General features: G+C 50.5%; 1 protein-coding gene and 1 long non-coding RNA gene across 8 annotated transcripts in view; one reads left to right on the top strand and one right to left on the bottom strand.

Moving 5' to 3' along the window:
• Positions 1 to 1,212: 1,212 nt before the first annotated feature.
• LOC115552849 (uncharacterized) lies at positions 1,213 to 2,819 on the bottom strand. 2 transcript variants are annotated; one of them, XR_003978381.1, is made up of 3 exons: positions 2,437 to 2,819; positions 1,667 to 2,065; positions 1,213 to 1,510 (listed from the first exon to the last, which is right to left on the bottom strand). It is a non-coding gene; the product is annotated as an uncharacterized LOC115552849 (long non-coding RNA). The 2 variants fall into 2 exon arrangements; XR_003978380.1 differs by having other exon boundaries at positions 1,213 to 1,486; positions 2,437 to 2,587.
• A 592-nt stretch (positions 2,820 to 3,411) lies between these two features.
• The window catches only part of rapgef2b (Rap guanine nucleotide exchange factor 2b), a 62,745-nt gene continuing 48,679 nt past the window's right edge, over positions 3,412 to 17,477 (top strand). For 5 of the 6 annotated variants that reach the window (XM_030367702.1, XM_030367703.1, XM_030367705.1 and 2 more), the window contains exon 1: positions 3,412 to 4,009. In XM_030367702.1, the coding sequence (XP_030223562.1) occupies positions 3,941 to 4,009 (69 nt within the window). In that variant the 5' untranslated portion in view covers positions 3,412 to 3,940. The remainder of the gene's footprint in view (positions 4,010 to 17,477) is intronic. The other variant, XM_030367707.1, reaches the window with a different exon arrangement.

Consider the following 17,477-nt stretch of genomic DNA (forward strand, 5'->3'; position numbering starts at 1 on the left):
GTCAGAACACTGCCAATATTCACGTGACTCAAAGCTTGCGCCTGTGTGGTCAAATCTCTGAAAAGTCAGTGCTGAAAAGCCAGTTCTGAAAAAATACGTTGCAATGTCGTAAACGTACACCTTTACAAGTTTTTAAAACTAAATATTCAACCTTTCAAAACGTATTTCTCAATGTATGAACACCTGTTTGCAGAATCCCATTTACAAGGTTTCAAAACCGGGCAACAATGAAATACACTGTTAGAACAGTGCCAGATTTGAAACTCTGCAAATGCGCTGGTGAAATTGTTTGAACTTTGAAAATGTGTTGGTGAAAATGATGAAGAAGATAAAATAGAACACAAAATCATGTTTACAGATGTTTGAATTTTAGTTTTAGTTTTTTTTCAGGTTATAATCTCTTTTTTCAGTGTTGCAAAACCTTTTTTACAAGGTGTTGAGTTTTCAAACCCAGACTTACAAGCCTTTGAAACTTTTTTTTTCAGGTTTGAATTATGGCAGGAAACTGAATCCATAGACGCGACTCGGGCTCTGACGATACTGGAAAGCGGGAAAGCGGGTAATCTTGCATCGCAACAAGCAGGAAGAAGCGGGAAGAACCCGGCGAAGCGATTTGATTGGCTGACGGATGCCTCTGCAAAGACTACTCCCCCATCCGTCAGCCACGCCTTCCCACGTCCGTTGACTGACGGTGCAGTGGGCACGAGGCGTAAGAGACAAGTCAACAAACACTTGTTTTGTTGCCACCTTGCCGCAGTTAATTCAACTGAATTAAATATAGATTTACCTAGAAAATTCAAAAATAATAAGATGGAAGACCTACTGTATTTTTTACATCTGTATGGTGGGGATCGCGAGAAGCAGCGACATGTGAATGTGGGTACGCATATTTTCGAGCTCTGCAAGTGATCGGATAACTATCACAAATGAATTGATAATTGTAAAAAATCACTCTTTTGTTCCTTCGCATTAAATAGTGAAGGAACAAATATTCCTAGTAGTAAATCTCGCTCACCACAAATCTCGCTCACCACACACACACACACACACACGCACACACACACACACACACACACACACACACACACACACACACACACACACACACACACACACACACACACACACACACACACACATACACACACACACACACACCCTACTGTCACTTCAAACTATAGAAATGTACATGAGCTGCTATCAGCATAACCATTCGATTATATACGTACTTTATTATTCATAATAACAAATATTCCATTGTTGTTGACATGCTGGGATGTCTCCAGAGGTCTGACATGGTCCACCAAGCCACCAGTGAGTTGAGGAAGAGCCGGCGGGAGGGACTGAAGACTGGGCCAACGTCAGGGGGCAGGACACCTTAGAGACCTGCTGGGATCCAAGGGGCTGGAAGGACCTTCCAGGTGTGCTGCTAGGATGACCAACAGAGAGCTCTGGAGAAACATCTGCTCAGCTTGGAGGATTTGGACTGAAGAAACGGGAGAATCATCGGCTGAACACACGAGAACATTCAGTTCGACTAAGATATTTATTACCAATATGCTTCAATATCAACTATAACTGAAAAATAGTCATCTGAAAGTACATAAACAGAATGACTAAAATAGTAGTGAAAAACATTACAGATCATTTGCAGTTGTGCACGTACCATTGACTCTCTTTGCGCCTTTATTTCCAAAAGGCGACTGACGACACACTGGGCGACTTATTCAGACCATCAGGGAGAAGGTGAAACACATATCAAACGTGTGATGGGGTTATTCATTCCCATGCTGCTGGCTGCTCAGAGGTATCGCGGTCCACGGCTCTCGTGCCAACAGCGTCGGGGTCTCTCCCTCTCCTCGCGAAGTCCAGGCAGTCAGTGGGCGTGGCTTATGGGGAGAAGGACTCCGCATGAGCGGGGGCGTCAGCGTCACCATAAAGATTCACTCAGCTGACCTCACCCAGTGGGAGTTCATCTCTGTTTTAGGTTCACACATCTAAATGTGTTTACCTTTGCCATGTGAATACACGTAGTGTGCAATGTACAAAAAGAATGAACACAATCCTAGATGAGCTCGAGAGGAGAGCAGAGATAAGAGAGAGGAGGAGAAGAGAGGGGAAGAGGAGAAGAGAGAGGAGAGAGAGGAGGAGGAAGAGGAGGGGAGGGTGGAGAGGAGAGGAGAGCTGATTAGACAAAGTCAATACAATACTCACACACATGGGGAGAATCTTTACATTACATCTTTACATCTTTACATTAGTCACTGTGACATTTGTTTAAGTGGGTTATACATGAAGGGTTGTTGTATGGTAGAGATTAAGTCATTTACTGGTTCATCAACTACTAACTTTTGCAAATCTTCAGTGATTTAAAAAGGTCCATCAATTCCATTACGGGAAGAGAGGTTTTAGCTTCTCTTGTGCTGATTTACTCACCTTGATGTGGTTTCTGTCCGTCAGACAATGTGTTTTATTTTCTCGCCTGAAAGAGGAAACTGCTGCCACGTCGGTTGCTTTGGTTTCTGTGAATGTTAAGTTTTGTTTCCTAAACAAGACGTCCTCTCCTCCCCTCCCCTAACACCTGGCACCTCGCCCAACCCCTTGCTCCGCCTCCATGGACAAACTCAGACTTTGGTGCATTCATGCACTGCGTAGGCTACTTCAATGATTTGACGTTTTCTCTTCTTTGCGCCATTCAAATACGTTCAACCTTTAAAAGACTGGACACAGAGAGCCCGGGGTTGTGATTTAGTGGTGATTTGTGACCAGAGGCGTTGTGGCCATCGGGAAGATGGGGAGTTTTCCCGGTGGGCACGAGAGATCCCTGTGAGGGCCTCTTCCCTGCCCCCCCCCCCCCCCCCCCCCCCCTCCCCCCATCAGGATTCCTTGCCTAACAACCTCCCACAGCCTCCACCCCCCCCCCCCCCCCCCCCCCCGTCCGGATTCCTTGCCCAACAACCCCCCGCAGCCGCCATTTCCAGCAAACAGCTTCAAAAACATGTTTTCTGGAACACAAATACTATGTTTACTTGTTGTGAAAACACCATAATATGCCTCCTTTAAACAAACCATCGACTGTGGTGTCGAGCAAATCACTACTTTACACAGTGGTCATTCTCCCAATCGACCACTGGGGGTCATTCTCCTTCTCGGGCCTGGCCACTGGGTGGAGGTTCTCAAGCTGTCATTCTCCTACTCGACCACTGGGTGGAGGTTCCCCAGCTGTCATTCTCCTACTCGACCACTGGGTGGAGGTTCTCCAGCTGTCATTCTCCTAGTCGACCACTGGGTGGAGGTACTCCAGCTGTCATTCTCCCACTCGGCCACTGGGTGGAGGTTATCGAGCCGTCGTTCTCCCACTCGGCCACCGGGTGGCGGTAGATCCCCATTCCTCCGCCGCGCATTGTCCTCGGGTTCCAGTGTTTTCGGAGCCTCTCCCCTCAGTCAGTCCCCCGGTGGCCGTGTGTCTGAAGCCCGTCTACCCCCGATCAGTATGAGTTTTCCTCCCGGGAGTTCGTCGGGCTGTGGTCGGTGATGGTGGATCTAGTCGCTCAGGGTTAGTTGGTCGGGGTTAGATAGTACTTTGTGTTCTGGGACTAGAGATTCCGTGGGATTTCTTCCGTCGACAGGATGGCTTTCCGCGGTGGATTAAACCCGGCGGTAGACCCGTAACCTGATCAAGACCGGTCCTCCCGGCCCTCGGCCCCCCGTGGACCCGAGCTCCGAGGAGAGCTTCCCTGGGTGGGAGCAGACGGACGCCGGGAAGAGCAGCTGGAGCCCGGCGGGGCCTGCTGAGCCTCGACCCTCTCCTACCGCCCCGCCGGGGGAGGACCGGGGGACCCGGGGCTCCTCGGCTTGGTACCGCCAGGAGAACACCGCTACACACGGACGGGAGAGGGCCGGGACCGGAGAGGACTGGGACCCGCTCCGAAGTACCACGATGGCGTCCTACGTGGATAACAGTTTCCGGCAGGCGGTGATGATGAACCCGGCGGAGAGAACGCAACAGGTCGGTGGTGTCCTGTTAACCCGGGTGGGGGGTCTTGTCTGTGCTACGTTAGGGTAGATGTGTTGCTGTAGAGTTTGTGTTCGTCCCGTAACCATCAGCCTACTGGTCCCGTAACCATCAGCCTACTGGTCAAGTAACTATCAGCCTACTGGTCCAGTGACCATCAGCCTACTGGTCCCATAACCATCAGCCTACTTGTCCCGTAACCATCAGCCTACTGGTCCAATAACCATCAGCCTACTGGTCCCGTAACCATCAGCCCACTGGTCCAGTAACCATCAGCCTACTGGTCCCGTAACCATCAGCCTACTGGTCCAGTAACCACCAGCCTACTGGTCCCGTAACCATCAGCCTACTGGTCCCGTAACCATCAGCCTACTGGTCCCGTAACCATCAGCCTACTGGTCCCTTAACCATCAGCCTACTGGTCCCGTAACCATCAGCCTACTGGTGTCGGGGTTACTGGGACCAGACCACAGGCCCGAACCCAAAGAGTCCTGAGAACAACTATAAAACACCTCGATGACTCTGTGTGTGTGTGTGTGCGCGTGTGTGTGCGCGTGTGTGTGCGCAAGAGTCATGTTCCCCTGAAACCGAAGAGCACCAGGTCCTATGGCGCATTTCCACCGGCCGGTGTGAGTCGGTTCAGAACGCACGGTACGGAACGGCTCGCGTTCCACCGCCAAAAGTGGGCGTGAGCCGTATTGAGCCGTACTCTTCTCGCAGTACTCCTCCTTTGGGGTAGTGAGACGTCTGAAAGGGTGCCAACAAGTTCGAGCTACACACGCCGTCCGTTGATTGGTCCACAGAATAGTCACCTCCGTGCGACGGGGATGATACACAAGCGCAGTACCCGCAAGGTATTTCTGTACAACGGCGAAAGCATCGTTTATTGAAGATAAGTTTGACGTCCTTCTTGGACGTCCTACATTGTTGCTCTTTGTTCATTGTGTCGCGTTCTTCTTTTTCCTTGGATTTATTAGCAGGCTACACTGTGTGGGGCTGCTATGAGGTCACGATGCTTACGTAGCTGCTGCGGCTATCGCCATCCGGCTTAAACCTGCCCTACCATAAGGGAACTGTCGGCGGTGGGAACGCAAGCCGTAACTGGGCCAAACCGCACCCTCACTACTGGGCTGAAGCGTGCTGGGCCGAAGCGCACCCCCGCCGGTGGAAGTGCGGCAATGGTCCCTAGCCCTGTGGGGTCCTTCCGTGAGGTAATAGGTAGAGGACAGGACAGGAGGCCTTGCGCACAGTCTAGAGTCTGGATCCACTCAGATGATGGCCCTGACGTCTTTACAACCTGGGCACTTTATGCAACCTCAGAGCTGGACCACTTTTCAATTAGAACTGAAACTAGCTACTGTTTGAACTAACACACACACACACACACACACACACACACACACACACACACACACACACACACACACACACACACACACACACATACACATACACACACACACACGGGAGTGCTGGGACATTAGATTAAGAATGATTAGTGTGTCTCTGTATCCGAGTTTGGAGCATAAATCTAATTTCTAGGATGACATTTCTGAGTCTGCAGTCTGAAGAATGTAAAGGATTATCCTTCTGTCGTTGTGCTCCGTTCTCATGGCTGGGCCGATACTACAAGGGATCGTATAGTGGATAAAGTATACTATAACTATAGTGGATATTGTATACAATAACTATAGTGGATATAGTACACTATAACTATAGTGGATATAGTATACAATAACTGTAGTGGTTATAGTATACTATAGGCCTATACTACTATACTATAGACCTGTACTACTACACTGTATCATTACTATATTGGATATAGTATACCATACTATATATAGTGTGTACTATAGGACTATACTGTATCATTACTATACTGGTTGGTTATAGTATACCATACTACACTATTAATAGTGTACTATAGGCCTATACTATACTGTATCATAACTATACTGGATATAGTATACAGTGTTTCCCCCAGTAAATGTCTTAGTCAAGGTGGTCAAGGAGCGGGGGGGGGGGGGGGGGGGGGGGGGGGGGGTTGATGTCACGACCATTGTTGTGAACACCGATGCATTATTGATCTTTATTTTTACACCTGATGGAAGTATGTTTTCTTTCCCTACGAGAGTTTTCTACTTTGTTAATGCATAATAATTTAAAAAAAAAAAAAAAAATTATTTTATATACATTGGTAGTCAAGGCGGGGCCCTATTGTTGATAAGGCGGCCGCCTTAACAACACAGTGCTGGGGGAAACACTGGTATACTATAGGCCTATACCTCTATACTATAGGCTTCTATAATATACTAAAGGCCTATTATGTTATACTGTACTGTAGTCCTAAGATACTATATGACTACATTATATATAGGACCGTCTCCATACTATACTATAATGTAGGACTACTATACTATACTGTAGGACTACTATACTATACTGTAGGCCTACTATACTGTAGGTCTACTAAACTGTAGGCCTATATACTATAGGCCTACTATAATGTAGGCCTACTATACTGTAACCTTACTATACTACATACTATACTGTGGGGAAACAGGGCGACAGCAGGAATGTGAAGAATGATTGACAGAAGGAAAAGAGAACTTGTAGATCCGACCTGTTCTGTTCTGAACCATACCAACGTAAGACGAGATGAGGATCAGACCTGTTCTGTTCTGAACCAACAGCAGGAGGACGTGACAGTAGGCTCAGAACTGCTGAGGTGCGCTGGTGCAGCAGAAGACTATCGTTGTCCCCGGAGGACCGGAGCTGGGCAGCGGACTGAGCTTCCTATTGCTCCACCGCTCTGGGTCGGCCACCGGCTGCCTGGCCCAAGGGCACTCTAACAGGACACATGGCGGGGTGCGGGTCAAACTCTGGTGTCACACGCTGATGATGTCGTTGACCTGTCGGTGTGTTTACCTGCGGTGGAGCCGGGGGGGGGGGGTGCCGTGGTGCCGTGGTGCCGTGGTGCCGCCGCTGTCTCGGCTGGGACAAGCCCCTCAACGACACACACACAGGGTGACTGTGTGGGAGCTGGGCGAGCCTGGAGTAGAACTCTGCAGGGACAACTTCAGTGTACGTCTTGGCGCTTAATGTACGCCCTCACTGTATGTCATACGTCCTTGCACTTAAAAACAGTACTTGGTGTAGTGTCTTACCCTAGCTATCTGTGTTGTATACGGGGAATGGGTTAACCTAGCGATTGTTAGTGCTTGGCACTTGGTTCTATGAAAATCTTTACCGACAGCGATATACTGTTGTTTCTCTTTCTTCTAACGTATTTACTTATTCTAAGTCCCTTTGAATAAAGGCGTCTGCTAAACGCCCTGCATGTAAATGTAAGACACGGTACTACTGTGGGCCCGCTACCAGAGTGTAACGCTGTGTGTCTTACTCTCCCCTCGCTCCTAGCTAACACACAAGTTACACACGGTGCTACTGTGTGTTAGTGTGTGTTAGTGTTCAGCGGCCGCAGTCACACACACCTGACGGCCTTTACCTAGAGGTCAGGACGCTCCACGGGTCGCCCTCCTGAGGGAGGATGTACCTGAGCGGCTGCTGGTCTGGACAGGAAGGGCTGGTGGTTAGGAACAGGAAGTGTTTGTTGTCCTGAACAGGAAGTGCTTTCTGCCAATAGGATGGCTGCTGACGGGGGGAGGGGGGGGGATTTCCTCAAGGGCACACACACACTCCCACTCTCACACACATACACACCCACACACACACTCAAATTCTCACACACACATGTGTCTCAGTCCCTACCTAGCCTCGTGTTAATAACCTGCGGCTCATGTTGTGAAACATGAAGTGTTGTTAAGTTGGGGGTCGACGATGTTGCTTAGTTACTGGACGCCTACTGGACCGTCACCTTAACCCCTACAGGAACAGACCAATCAAAAGCGTTGTATTTGACGGGACGATGGGAATACATGCCCCCAATTCCTCAGTAGCGTTCTGCAGAGCTGTGAGCCTCCACCTTCTAACGGACGTCTTCACATTAACATCAACCCGTTCCGCTCAGAGCCTGGAGCCTGGAGCCTGGCCGTGCCTAATCTAGATCCTTCCGTCATGGAAAGTTCCCAAGACGTCCTGGCCGTACCTGGGGGGGGGGGAGGGGGGGGGGCATGGCATGGCATGGCAACGGCGTGGCTGTGATGTCACAGGCATGTTTGACTTCCTCCATGGTAACATTCCACAGCGGTATTTTTACCGCCAAGACCAACAGAGCGACTCTGGCCTCTGCGGCTCCACGCAGAACCAACCACAGGCCTGCATTCCTCAGAGAGTCCCTCCCCCTCTGAGGAACCAACCACAGGCCTGAATTCCTCAAAGAGTCCCTCCCCCTCTGAGGAACCAACCACAGGCCTGCATTCCTCAGAGACTCCCTCCTCCTATGAGGAACCAACCACAGGCCTGCATTCCTCAGAGTCCCTCCCCCTCTGAGGAACCAACCACAGGCCTGCATTCCTCAGAGAGTCCCTCCCCCTCTGAGGAACCAACCACAGGCCTGCATACCTTCAGAGCCCCTCCCCCCCTCTGAGGAGCCAGCACCTCCCCCTAAGGACCCTAGGGTCTGACCCCAGGACCAGAGCCTGGCCTAGGGTCCGACCCGTCCTGTGAGGGGGCGGGCTGGGTGCTCTCCCAATGCAGTATCAGCACGCTGCTCTCAGGTTACGAGCCGCTGTGTACGGGGCTCGTAGGAATGAGCTCACCATGCGCTGGGGCAACTCTTATTTTGATATTGATACTTTAAAAAGTACATATAATTAAATGTTTTCTGGCAAATGTCCCATTGTAAGATATGTCCTGTAGGCTAGAGAATGGTAGAAGGTAATGGTATACTATTACTGTGAGGTCTGGTATTAGGCTGCTGTTCTTCAGAACAGTACCTTCTATTAGAACTCTGTTCCCTGATCCAGGATCAGCTGCTCTTTGGATCATTCGCTCAGAGCTTTAACATCTTTATTAACATGTTGTTGACAAGGAGCTCCTACAGCTTCAGCATCAGCTGAAGCTGACCACGAATCTCTGGTTCGTGGGTCAGATTCTAGGCCAGGCTCTGGTCCTGGTGTCAGACCCTTAGCCCAGGCTCTGGTCCTGGGGTCAGACCCAAGGCCAGGCTCTGTTCCTGGGGTCAGACCCAAGGCCAGGCTCTGTTCCTGGGGTCAGACCCAAGGCCAGGCTCTGTTCCTGGGGTCAGACCGGGCTCTGGTCCTGGTGTCAGACCCTAGGCCCAGGCTTCCCCAGAGAGAGGTCGTCTCTACCCTGGGTCTGGGTCTGTCTCTTGAAGTCTATCCTAGGTGTTTTTCTGAGGTCCTCCCTGTGTTCTGGGTCTGAGTCCTGGTCCCCACTGAGCCCTAGTCCTCTCTGTTGGTGGAGGGCCGGCTGGGGTTTAGCTGACAGGGTTTCTCCATGCACACATCATTTTAAAACTAGCTTCATCAGCTTAAAATATGTTTAATATTGCCTACTAGACAATCTATAACACGTACACAATGATTTTTTTGGTTTAAGTGGAGCATCTAACATAGATGTGACGGATCAATTCGTTCTTTGTGTAAATCCTCCCATCGTCCACCTTCTGAAAGTCTCCTCCCATCTCCACCATCAGCTGCTATCGACTGGGAGGGTTTGAGTTCCCTCCCGCTCAGGGGTATAGAGCTGCTGACGACTCAAGACCAACCTCTGGGCCGGTTAGCGCACAGAGCCGAGTGGCCTTCTGTTGTTCAGTGGAGGAAAGCCGTGTGCAGCGCAGATTAAGACTTCACTCACTGGTTGTTGTTAAGCCCAGCTGGACCTCAGAAGCACATTCTTAGCAGACACGCGTTTTAAGGGCAAAGGGATTATGATTTATGTTTCTGCTCATGACTTGGTCTGCAGCAGATGGACAATTTAGCCTTGGAGTAGCCACAGGCTATTGTACTGTGCGTTAGCAGTTAGCCACAGGCTACAGATTAGCTGTTAGCTACAGGCCGTTGTACTGCAGTCAGACAGGCTATTGTACTGTGCGTTAGCAATTAGCTACAGGCTATTGTTCTGGGGGTTAGTAGTCAGCCACAGGATATTGTACTATGGGTTAGCAGTTAGCTACAGGTTACAGATTAGCTGTAAGCTACAGGCCGGTGTACTGGAGGCTTGCACTTAGCTACAGGCTATCCTACTGCATGCTTAATGGTTGTTTGGGTATTTCATTAATAACCATTTTATTTGGTATGACTATGTTGGTGGAACAGCCGGATATTACAACATTACAGGCTTAGTTAGAACACACTCCAGCATTCACTTATATTCTACCCTCAACAATGATTTGGGTCAAGATAAAAGAAGATGTAGTTTGTGTGCTGAGGTTCTGCACTTCTGTACTACTTCAGCTAGCCTGTGCTACCGCTAGCCTGTGCTACCGCTAGTCTGTGCTGCCTCTAGCCTGTGCTACCGCTAGCCTTTGCTACCGCTAGCCTTTGCTACCTATAGCCTGTGCTACCGCTAGTCTGTGATACCCATAGCCTGTGCTACCTCTAGCCTGTGCTACCGCTAGCCTGTGCTACCGCTAGCCTGTGCTACCGCTAGTCTGTGCTCCCTCTAGCCTTTGCTCCCTCTAGCCTTTAGTCCCTCTAAACGTTTCTACCGCTAGCCTGTGCTACCGCTAGCCTATGCTACCTCTAGCCTCTGCTACCTCTAGCCGCTGCTACCGCTATCCTGTGCTAGCAGCTGTCACCTTAGCGGAGGCTCCTGCCAGCGAGCGTCTGCCCCGGCAGCAGCTGCCCAGCGCAGAGAGCGGGATGTGTTGGCTCTGCTGTCCTCCCAGTCTGGGTCGGGTTCTAGTTCTCCTGCTGTATCCTCCCAGTGGATTCCTCCCAGTTCCCTCCCAGTCCGAGTCGTGTCCTACGTGCCCCTCCAGAATTCTAACAGTAGAACTCGAGATAGTTTTTGTTAAGCGTCACTTAACTGCTTACCTAACTGCTCACTAGTTTAATGCTCAGGACCGACTCCATTATCCTTCTCTAGTTTAATGCTCAGGACCGACTCCCTTCTCCATCACTAGTCACTAGTTAAATGCGGAGGTCCGGCTCCATTCTCCATCACTAGTCACTAGTTTAATGCTGAGGACCGGCTCCATTCTCCATCACTAGTCACTAGTTTAATGCTAGACCGCTCCCATTCACAGAACCGTTCGTCTCTGCTGACCTTAAACCCCTTCATTTGGTCTGGAGGCACGATGAGTGTGAAGCAGACGTGTTCTAGAAGGTCTCCCTTCGGCTCTGTATGTTTCTTACACATTATTGCCTCATCCTGTTCTCCAGAAGGTTTTTTTTTCTTCTTGGTTCAACAATAGTCTGGAGCGGTCGTTTGTGTAGAAGCTGTACTTGAAGTTAAGCATTGTTATGAAGTGCATGTCAGGATAGTATCGTCTTGTTTCACTGCACCCTGCTGCTGTTACATAACCCTGATACTACATTTATGTCCATGCTCCTTATATTTACTGTTTAACAATGTAAGCAGTACTGAGCCTGTCTCTCTGTTAGCACCCAGCCTCTATCTCTGTTAGCACCTAGCCTGTATCTCTGTTAGCACCTAGCCTGTATCTTCTATAATACTGACCCTAATCCGGTTCTTTCTTGGACCTGGTTGTTTGGCTACATTCGCCCATCAGGCTTCCTCTACAGGTTACATCAATGTGGGGCCATGGGTGCTATTTCAGAGCTAATCCTCCCTCACTAATTTACTTAATTAAGATAGCCTCAGCTAACTCTCATCAGGAAGTTAGCAAATCAGCCAACCGAGTGTGTAAACGGCTCAGCCTGCGGCCTTGTGATGGGGAGATCGGAATAGAAATAATGAATTGACATGGCTTTTGTTTTTGGTGAACATGAAGACCAGTTATCAGCTATTTTGGTGGCTGCATTCTCTAGCTAGTTAGACTTGGAGTCTAACGCTAGCTAGTTGGCTACACTCCAAAGCTAGCTATGTGGCTACCTTCTAATGCTAGTTGTATTGCTAAAGTTCAAAGGTAGCTAGGTGGCTACAGTCTAAAGCTAGTGATATGGCTAAAATCCAAAGGTAGCTAGGTGGCTACATTCTCAAGCTAACTGTATTGCTAGGGTCTAAAGCTAGCTAAGTGGCTACAGCCAACCCAGGCAGCATGGTTGGGGGTCGTGCTGACTAGCCCTGGTCTAGGTGAAGGGCTCCCCCTCCTCTCAGTGTGTTCGGTGGTAATTGGAGGGAGAGGCGCTGGTCATTCATGCGCGATATCCTGGCGGCCCCTGAGCTGAGGGCTGAGAGGGGCCCGAACAAAGGGCCCCTGTTGGAGCCGACGTGAGCCTCCAACCCTGCACCTTGCCACCACCTCGCTCCCACCCCGCCCTGCACCCCGCCCTCCACCCTGCCCGCACCCTGCCCCTCAGCCTGCCCCCACCTCCTCCCCACCTCACTGGTGTAACTGGTCAGAGGTCTCCTGGTGTAACAGGTCAGAGGACTCTGGTGTAACAGGTCAGAGGACTCTGGTGTAACAGGCCAGAGGTCTCTGGTGTTGTGTAACAGGCCAGGGGGGAGAGCTAGGAGGAGGAGGAGGAGGAGGAGGGCGTTGAGAGGTTTCCTCACGGGTTCCTCAGCAACATCCTCAGGATACCGTGGGTCCTGTGTGTCTGGGGGTGGGGGGGTGGGCTATTTCAGTCCCGCCAGGACAAGACTTGGGTGGGGTCGGGAGGCCACTCTGTAAACAGGAAGACCCCGCGCCCAATGGGAGCACTTTTGGATCACAGCAGGTTCTAGAGCAAGACGGGTCCTAGAACCTAGAACTGCCTCTCCTGGTCCTCCCCAGGTTCCTTCCCTGAGGTTCTGGTTGTTCCTCCTGCTCCTCCCCAGGTTCCTCCCCAGAGGTTCTGGTTGTTCCTGCTCTTCCCCAGTCCTCCTCAGGGTTCCAGTCCTTTAGGGGCTGTTCTCCAGCTGATTTCGTTGCGTCTCACAAAACGTTGCGGTGACATATGCATTGTTCGTTTTCTGCGCTGTGCTTGTTTTCCTCCTGAGGAGCTCTGAGGCTGGAGACCCGTGGGTCAATCCTTCTTCTTGTGGCTGTCTTTGTGTTTTCTAACCGATGGTATCACTGGACCAGGGCTACCTTGAGGAAGAGATCCTCACTCTCGTTGGCTGCATTGAAGAAGCTCCTAGGTGCTTAGGAGAGCGATGTGCTAGAGCAATAGTTTGAGAAGAAGTGAACCGGGTTTCTGATCGGGGACCGAACCCGGGGGTTCAGTCATTAACCCATCACCCCCCTGGTGTACACACTCCTGTTAGACCAACTGACGACTCAGTACTTGTAGTTGTAAGACTCACTATCTGGCCGATATTCCCCAGAGTGTGGGGAGATGTAAGGCTCACTATCTGGCTACATTGAAGAAGCCCCCGGTTCTGTGTTGTCCGACTCCTCCCCGGGGGGTTCAGGAGAGAGCTGAGGTACCCCAGACCTGGAGATGGATCCTAATAAAGTGTCTGTGGGCCTAATGAATGAATGAATGAATGAATGAGTGAGTGAATGGATGTGCTGGTATTGATCCTCCAGGTTCCCAGCAGGGAGCTCTCACTATCAACCCCACTCTGTGTTGACTGATCTGACTCACACTTCACACACCTCTCCTCCTGGCAGCCCACATCACCAGCAGCACTTCAGGTCCTTCCTCTCCAGAGGCAGCAGATACAATGCCTCTATTGTGTGGTTGTAGTGGAGAATGCGAGGCTCCAGCTTCACCTAGCCTCCACCCGAAACCCTGTTCTGTTGACTCTGGGAGGGTGGAGGCATTCGTACCGCGCTAGCTCATTAGCAAACAAGCCGCTCGACAACCAGCCGTCACACGCCAAGGCACTAGCATCACGCTAGCTGGTTAGCATTCGGTATATGCTAATTAGCTAGCATACAGTTAGGCAGTTAGCATTCTGTAAATGCTTACTGCATCTCCCCCTTAGCCCTTGTCTATGTGGTGCTGGAGGAGGATATGAAACTGCACCTGTGTGTGTGTGTGTGTGTGTGTGTGTGTGTGTGTGTGTGTGTGTGTGTGTGTGTGTGTGTGTGAGGCCCACAGAGGGGTCTGAATGCTGCGCTCCAGTGAATGAGTCTCTGGCTGTTGCCTAGCGACCGACGGCCCTCTCTCTGAAGGAGCAGAATAACCAGGGCCGGCTCTGTGTTTGTAAACACAGAGATATAGATGTTGGATACTCACTGCAAAGGTGCTCTGCGCCACACACACACACACACACACACACACACACACACACACACACACACACACACACACACACACACACACACACACACACACACACACACACAAACTCGATAGAAGAAGGAGGAAGCATTTGTTTGAACATTGCATCGTTTTCTGTGTGTGTTGAAGGTAGTTGTGTTTGTGGGATAAAATGTGTGTTAGTGGAAAGTAGGAAGTGATATTTATGGTCAGAGTGTGTTGAAGGTAGTTGTGTTTGTGGGGTAAAATGTGTGTTAGTGGAAAGTAGGAAGTGATATTTATGCTCAGAGTGTGTTGAAGGTAGTTGTGTTTGTGGGATAAAATGTGTGTGTGGAAAGTAGGAAGTGATATTTATGCTCAGAGCTGTCTCTAGTGTTCCTTCTGTGGTCACCGTGGTAACGTATCGGATCAGAGTTCTGACCTCAAGCCCCTCCTCCCTCTGGTGTGTGTGTGTGTTTGTGTGTGTGTGTGTGTGTGTGTGTGTGTGTGTGTGTGTTTGTGTGTGTCGTCTCCTGCAAGTTCAGTGGTCTTGTTTTCCTATCAATCCGTTGCTCGATCAGCCAATCACATGCCTCCGTTACACCTTCTCACTAGTTTAGTGTTTAAATGTTACACAATGTTGTGTTTAAATGTTACACAATGTTGTGTTTAAATCTTACACAACGTGGTGCTTAGTGGCGTTTTGGGAGTTTGATTGTATTCGAGGTTAGTGGTCTTTAAGATGGGGGTGTTTACAGGTAGTTTGGGTAGGGGTGTAGTGAGGGTGGTGCTGTAGTGAGGGTGGGGGTTTCTACAGGCTCTGTTGACCTTGTTGTTGAACACTATCTGCTCCTCTCCAACGCTGATAGAAAACAGCCCACAGATGCTCACATATTGTTCTACAGTCTGTCAAGGACACAAACACACACACACTCTCACATGCACACACACAGACACGCAAACACGCACACAGAGACACACACGCATACACACACGAACACACGCACACAAACTCGCATGCACTGACACGCACACACGCACAAACTCACACGCACAGACACGCAAACTCACACACACACACACACACACACACACACACACACACACACACACACACACACACACACACACACACACACACACACACACACACACACACACAAACACACCAGGCAGCTGAGAGCAGCTGACAGACTCTCACGTTGTGTGAGGTTCTCTATCGTGAAGTGGTGGTCTTTCAGTTTCAAATGGTTTCAGATCCTCCGTTCACATCAGAGTTCCCCATCAGTTGCCGGACCAAACTTCTCTATTCACAGCACTTGGTAACCCTAGACCTATATGATATGGATCTAGATCTAGATATATGTAGCCCTTTACCCGGTCTTCTCCAGTTTGAATCTGAATTGAAGCGGTTTGGCTTTACTGGTTTAAATCAACAGATCCTGATGGTTTTTCTTCTTCTCTCAGTGAGGCTGAATGGAGGTGTGTGTGTCAGTGTTCTGTGACTCTGCTGAACCGGCTCTCTAGAGGCGTGGGACGGCCCCCTCACGGACCTGACGACCAGGTGGCTCTTCATCAGCCTGACAGCACCTCCACCTGCAGCATCCATATTCATAAAGAGAGTCCAGACCCAGGGGGACTGAGCAACGTTCGCTAGGCTAGGGGTCCTGCTTGGCACAGGGACCGCAGGCAGTGTGGCAGAGTGCTGAGTCGTCACCGGAGCAGCACTTTGTTCTTATTAACACTGGCCAGCTGTCAGAGTCAGCGGCCGCGACCTCAAGCACTTCACCTGGTTACAGAGGGGTGGGTGTGTGTGTGTGTGTGTGTGTGTGTGTGTGTGTGTGTGTGTGTGTGTGTGTGTGTGTGTGTGTGTGTGTGTGTGTGTGTGTGTGTGTGTGTGTGTGTGTGTGTGTGTGTGGAATGCCTCTCTCCTCCTGTCACCGTAGACGCCCCTGGGCTGCCATGGTAACGGTCTCCAGGAATAGCGACCCGCTTCCAAATAAAAACACAGGCAGCAGAAGGTCAGAGGTCAACACAACACGCTTCAGACCCCCTGAGGCGTGCGGCGGATGTAGCATGCTACATGTTACGAGCTGAGCCCATATAAACCGTAGAATGCTCTGCTACCTCTAGCTAGGTGCTAACTCTTGGTGCTTAGAAGGGCGATTTTCTAGAGCAATAGTTTGAGAAGAACTGAACCGGGTTTCTGATCAGGGACTGAACCCGGGGGTTCAATCATTAACCCATCACCCCCATGGTGTATCTGGGTTAGAGTTCTCTGACACACTCCTGTTAGACCAACTGACGACTCAGGACTTGTAAGGCTCACTATCTGGCAGATATGCCCCTGACTGTTGGGAGATGTAAGGCTCACTATCTGGCAGATATACCCCTGAGTGTGGGGAGATGTAAGGCTCACTATCTGGCAGATATACCCAAGAGTGTGTTGAGGTGTTCTTCTGTCTGGTCAGGTCTGTTGGTACAGCCCTTCTCTGTGTTCTACTGTCTGGACTGAGGTCTGTTGGTACAGCCCTTCTCTGTGTTCTACTGTCTGGTCTGAGGTCTGTTGGTACAGCCCTTCTCTGTGTTTTACTGACTGGTCTGAGGTCTGTCAGCACATCTCTCAGACCTCCTCCACCATCAGGCACCACTGAAACCTGACTCCAACAGGGTCTACTCCGTCAGGGTCTCCTCCGTCAGGGTCTCCTCCAACAGGGTCTACTCCATCAGGGTCTCCTCCATCAGGGTCTCCTCCGTCAGGGTCTCCTACTACAGGGTCTACTCCGTCAGGGTCTCCTCCAACAGGGTCTCCTCCAACAGGGTCTCCTCCGTCAGGGTCTCCTCCGTCAGGGTCTCCTCCAACAGGGTCTACTCCGTCAGGTTCTCCTCCAACAGGGTCTACTCCGTCAGGGTTTGTCCAACAGGGTCTACTCCGTCAGGGTCTCCTCCAAAAGGGTCTACTCCGTACAGGGTTCGTCCAACAGGGTCTACTCCGTCAGGGTCTACTCCGTCAGGGTCTCCTCCAACAGGGTCTTCTCCGTCAGGGTCTCCTCCAACAGGGTCTACTCCGTCAGGGTCTCCTCCAACAGGGTCTACTCCGTCAGGGTCTCCTCCAACAGGGTCTACTCCGTCAGGGTCTCCTCCACTCTGGAGCAGCAAGAATGTGAGGAATGTGGGCGTCCTTGCCGGCAGCTCTGAAGGATTCCAGAGGTTTATCGGGACCTCCCCGTCTCCGGACC

Source organism: Gadus morhua, chromosome 10 (assembly GCF_902167405.1).
Source record: "Gadus morhua chromosome 10, gadMor3.0, whole genome shotgun sequence".
Taxonomy (NCBI): domain Eukaryota; kingdom Metazoa; phylum Chordata; class Actinopteri; order Gadiformes; family Gadidae; genus Gadus; species Gadus morhua.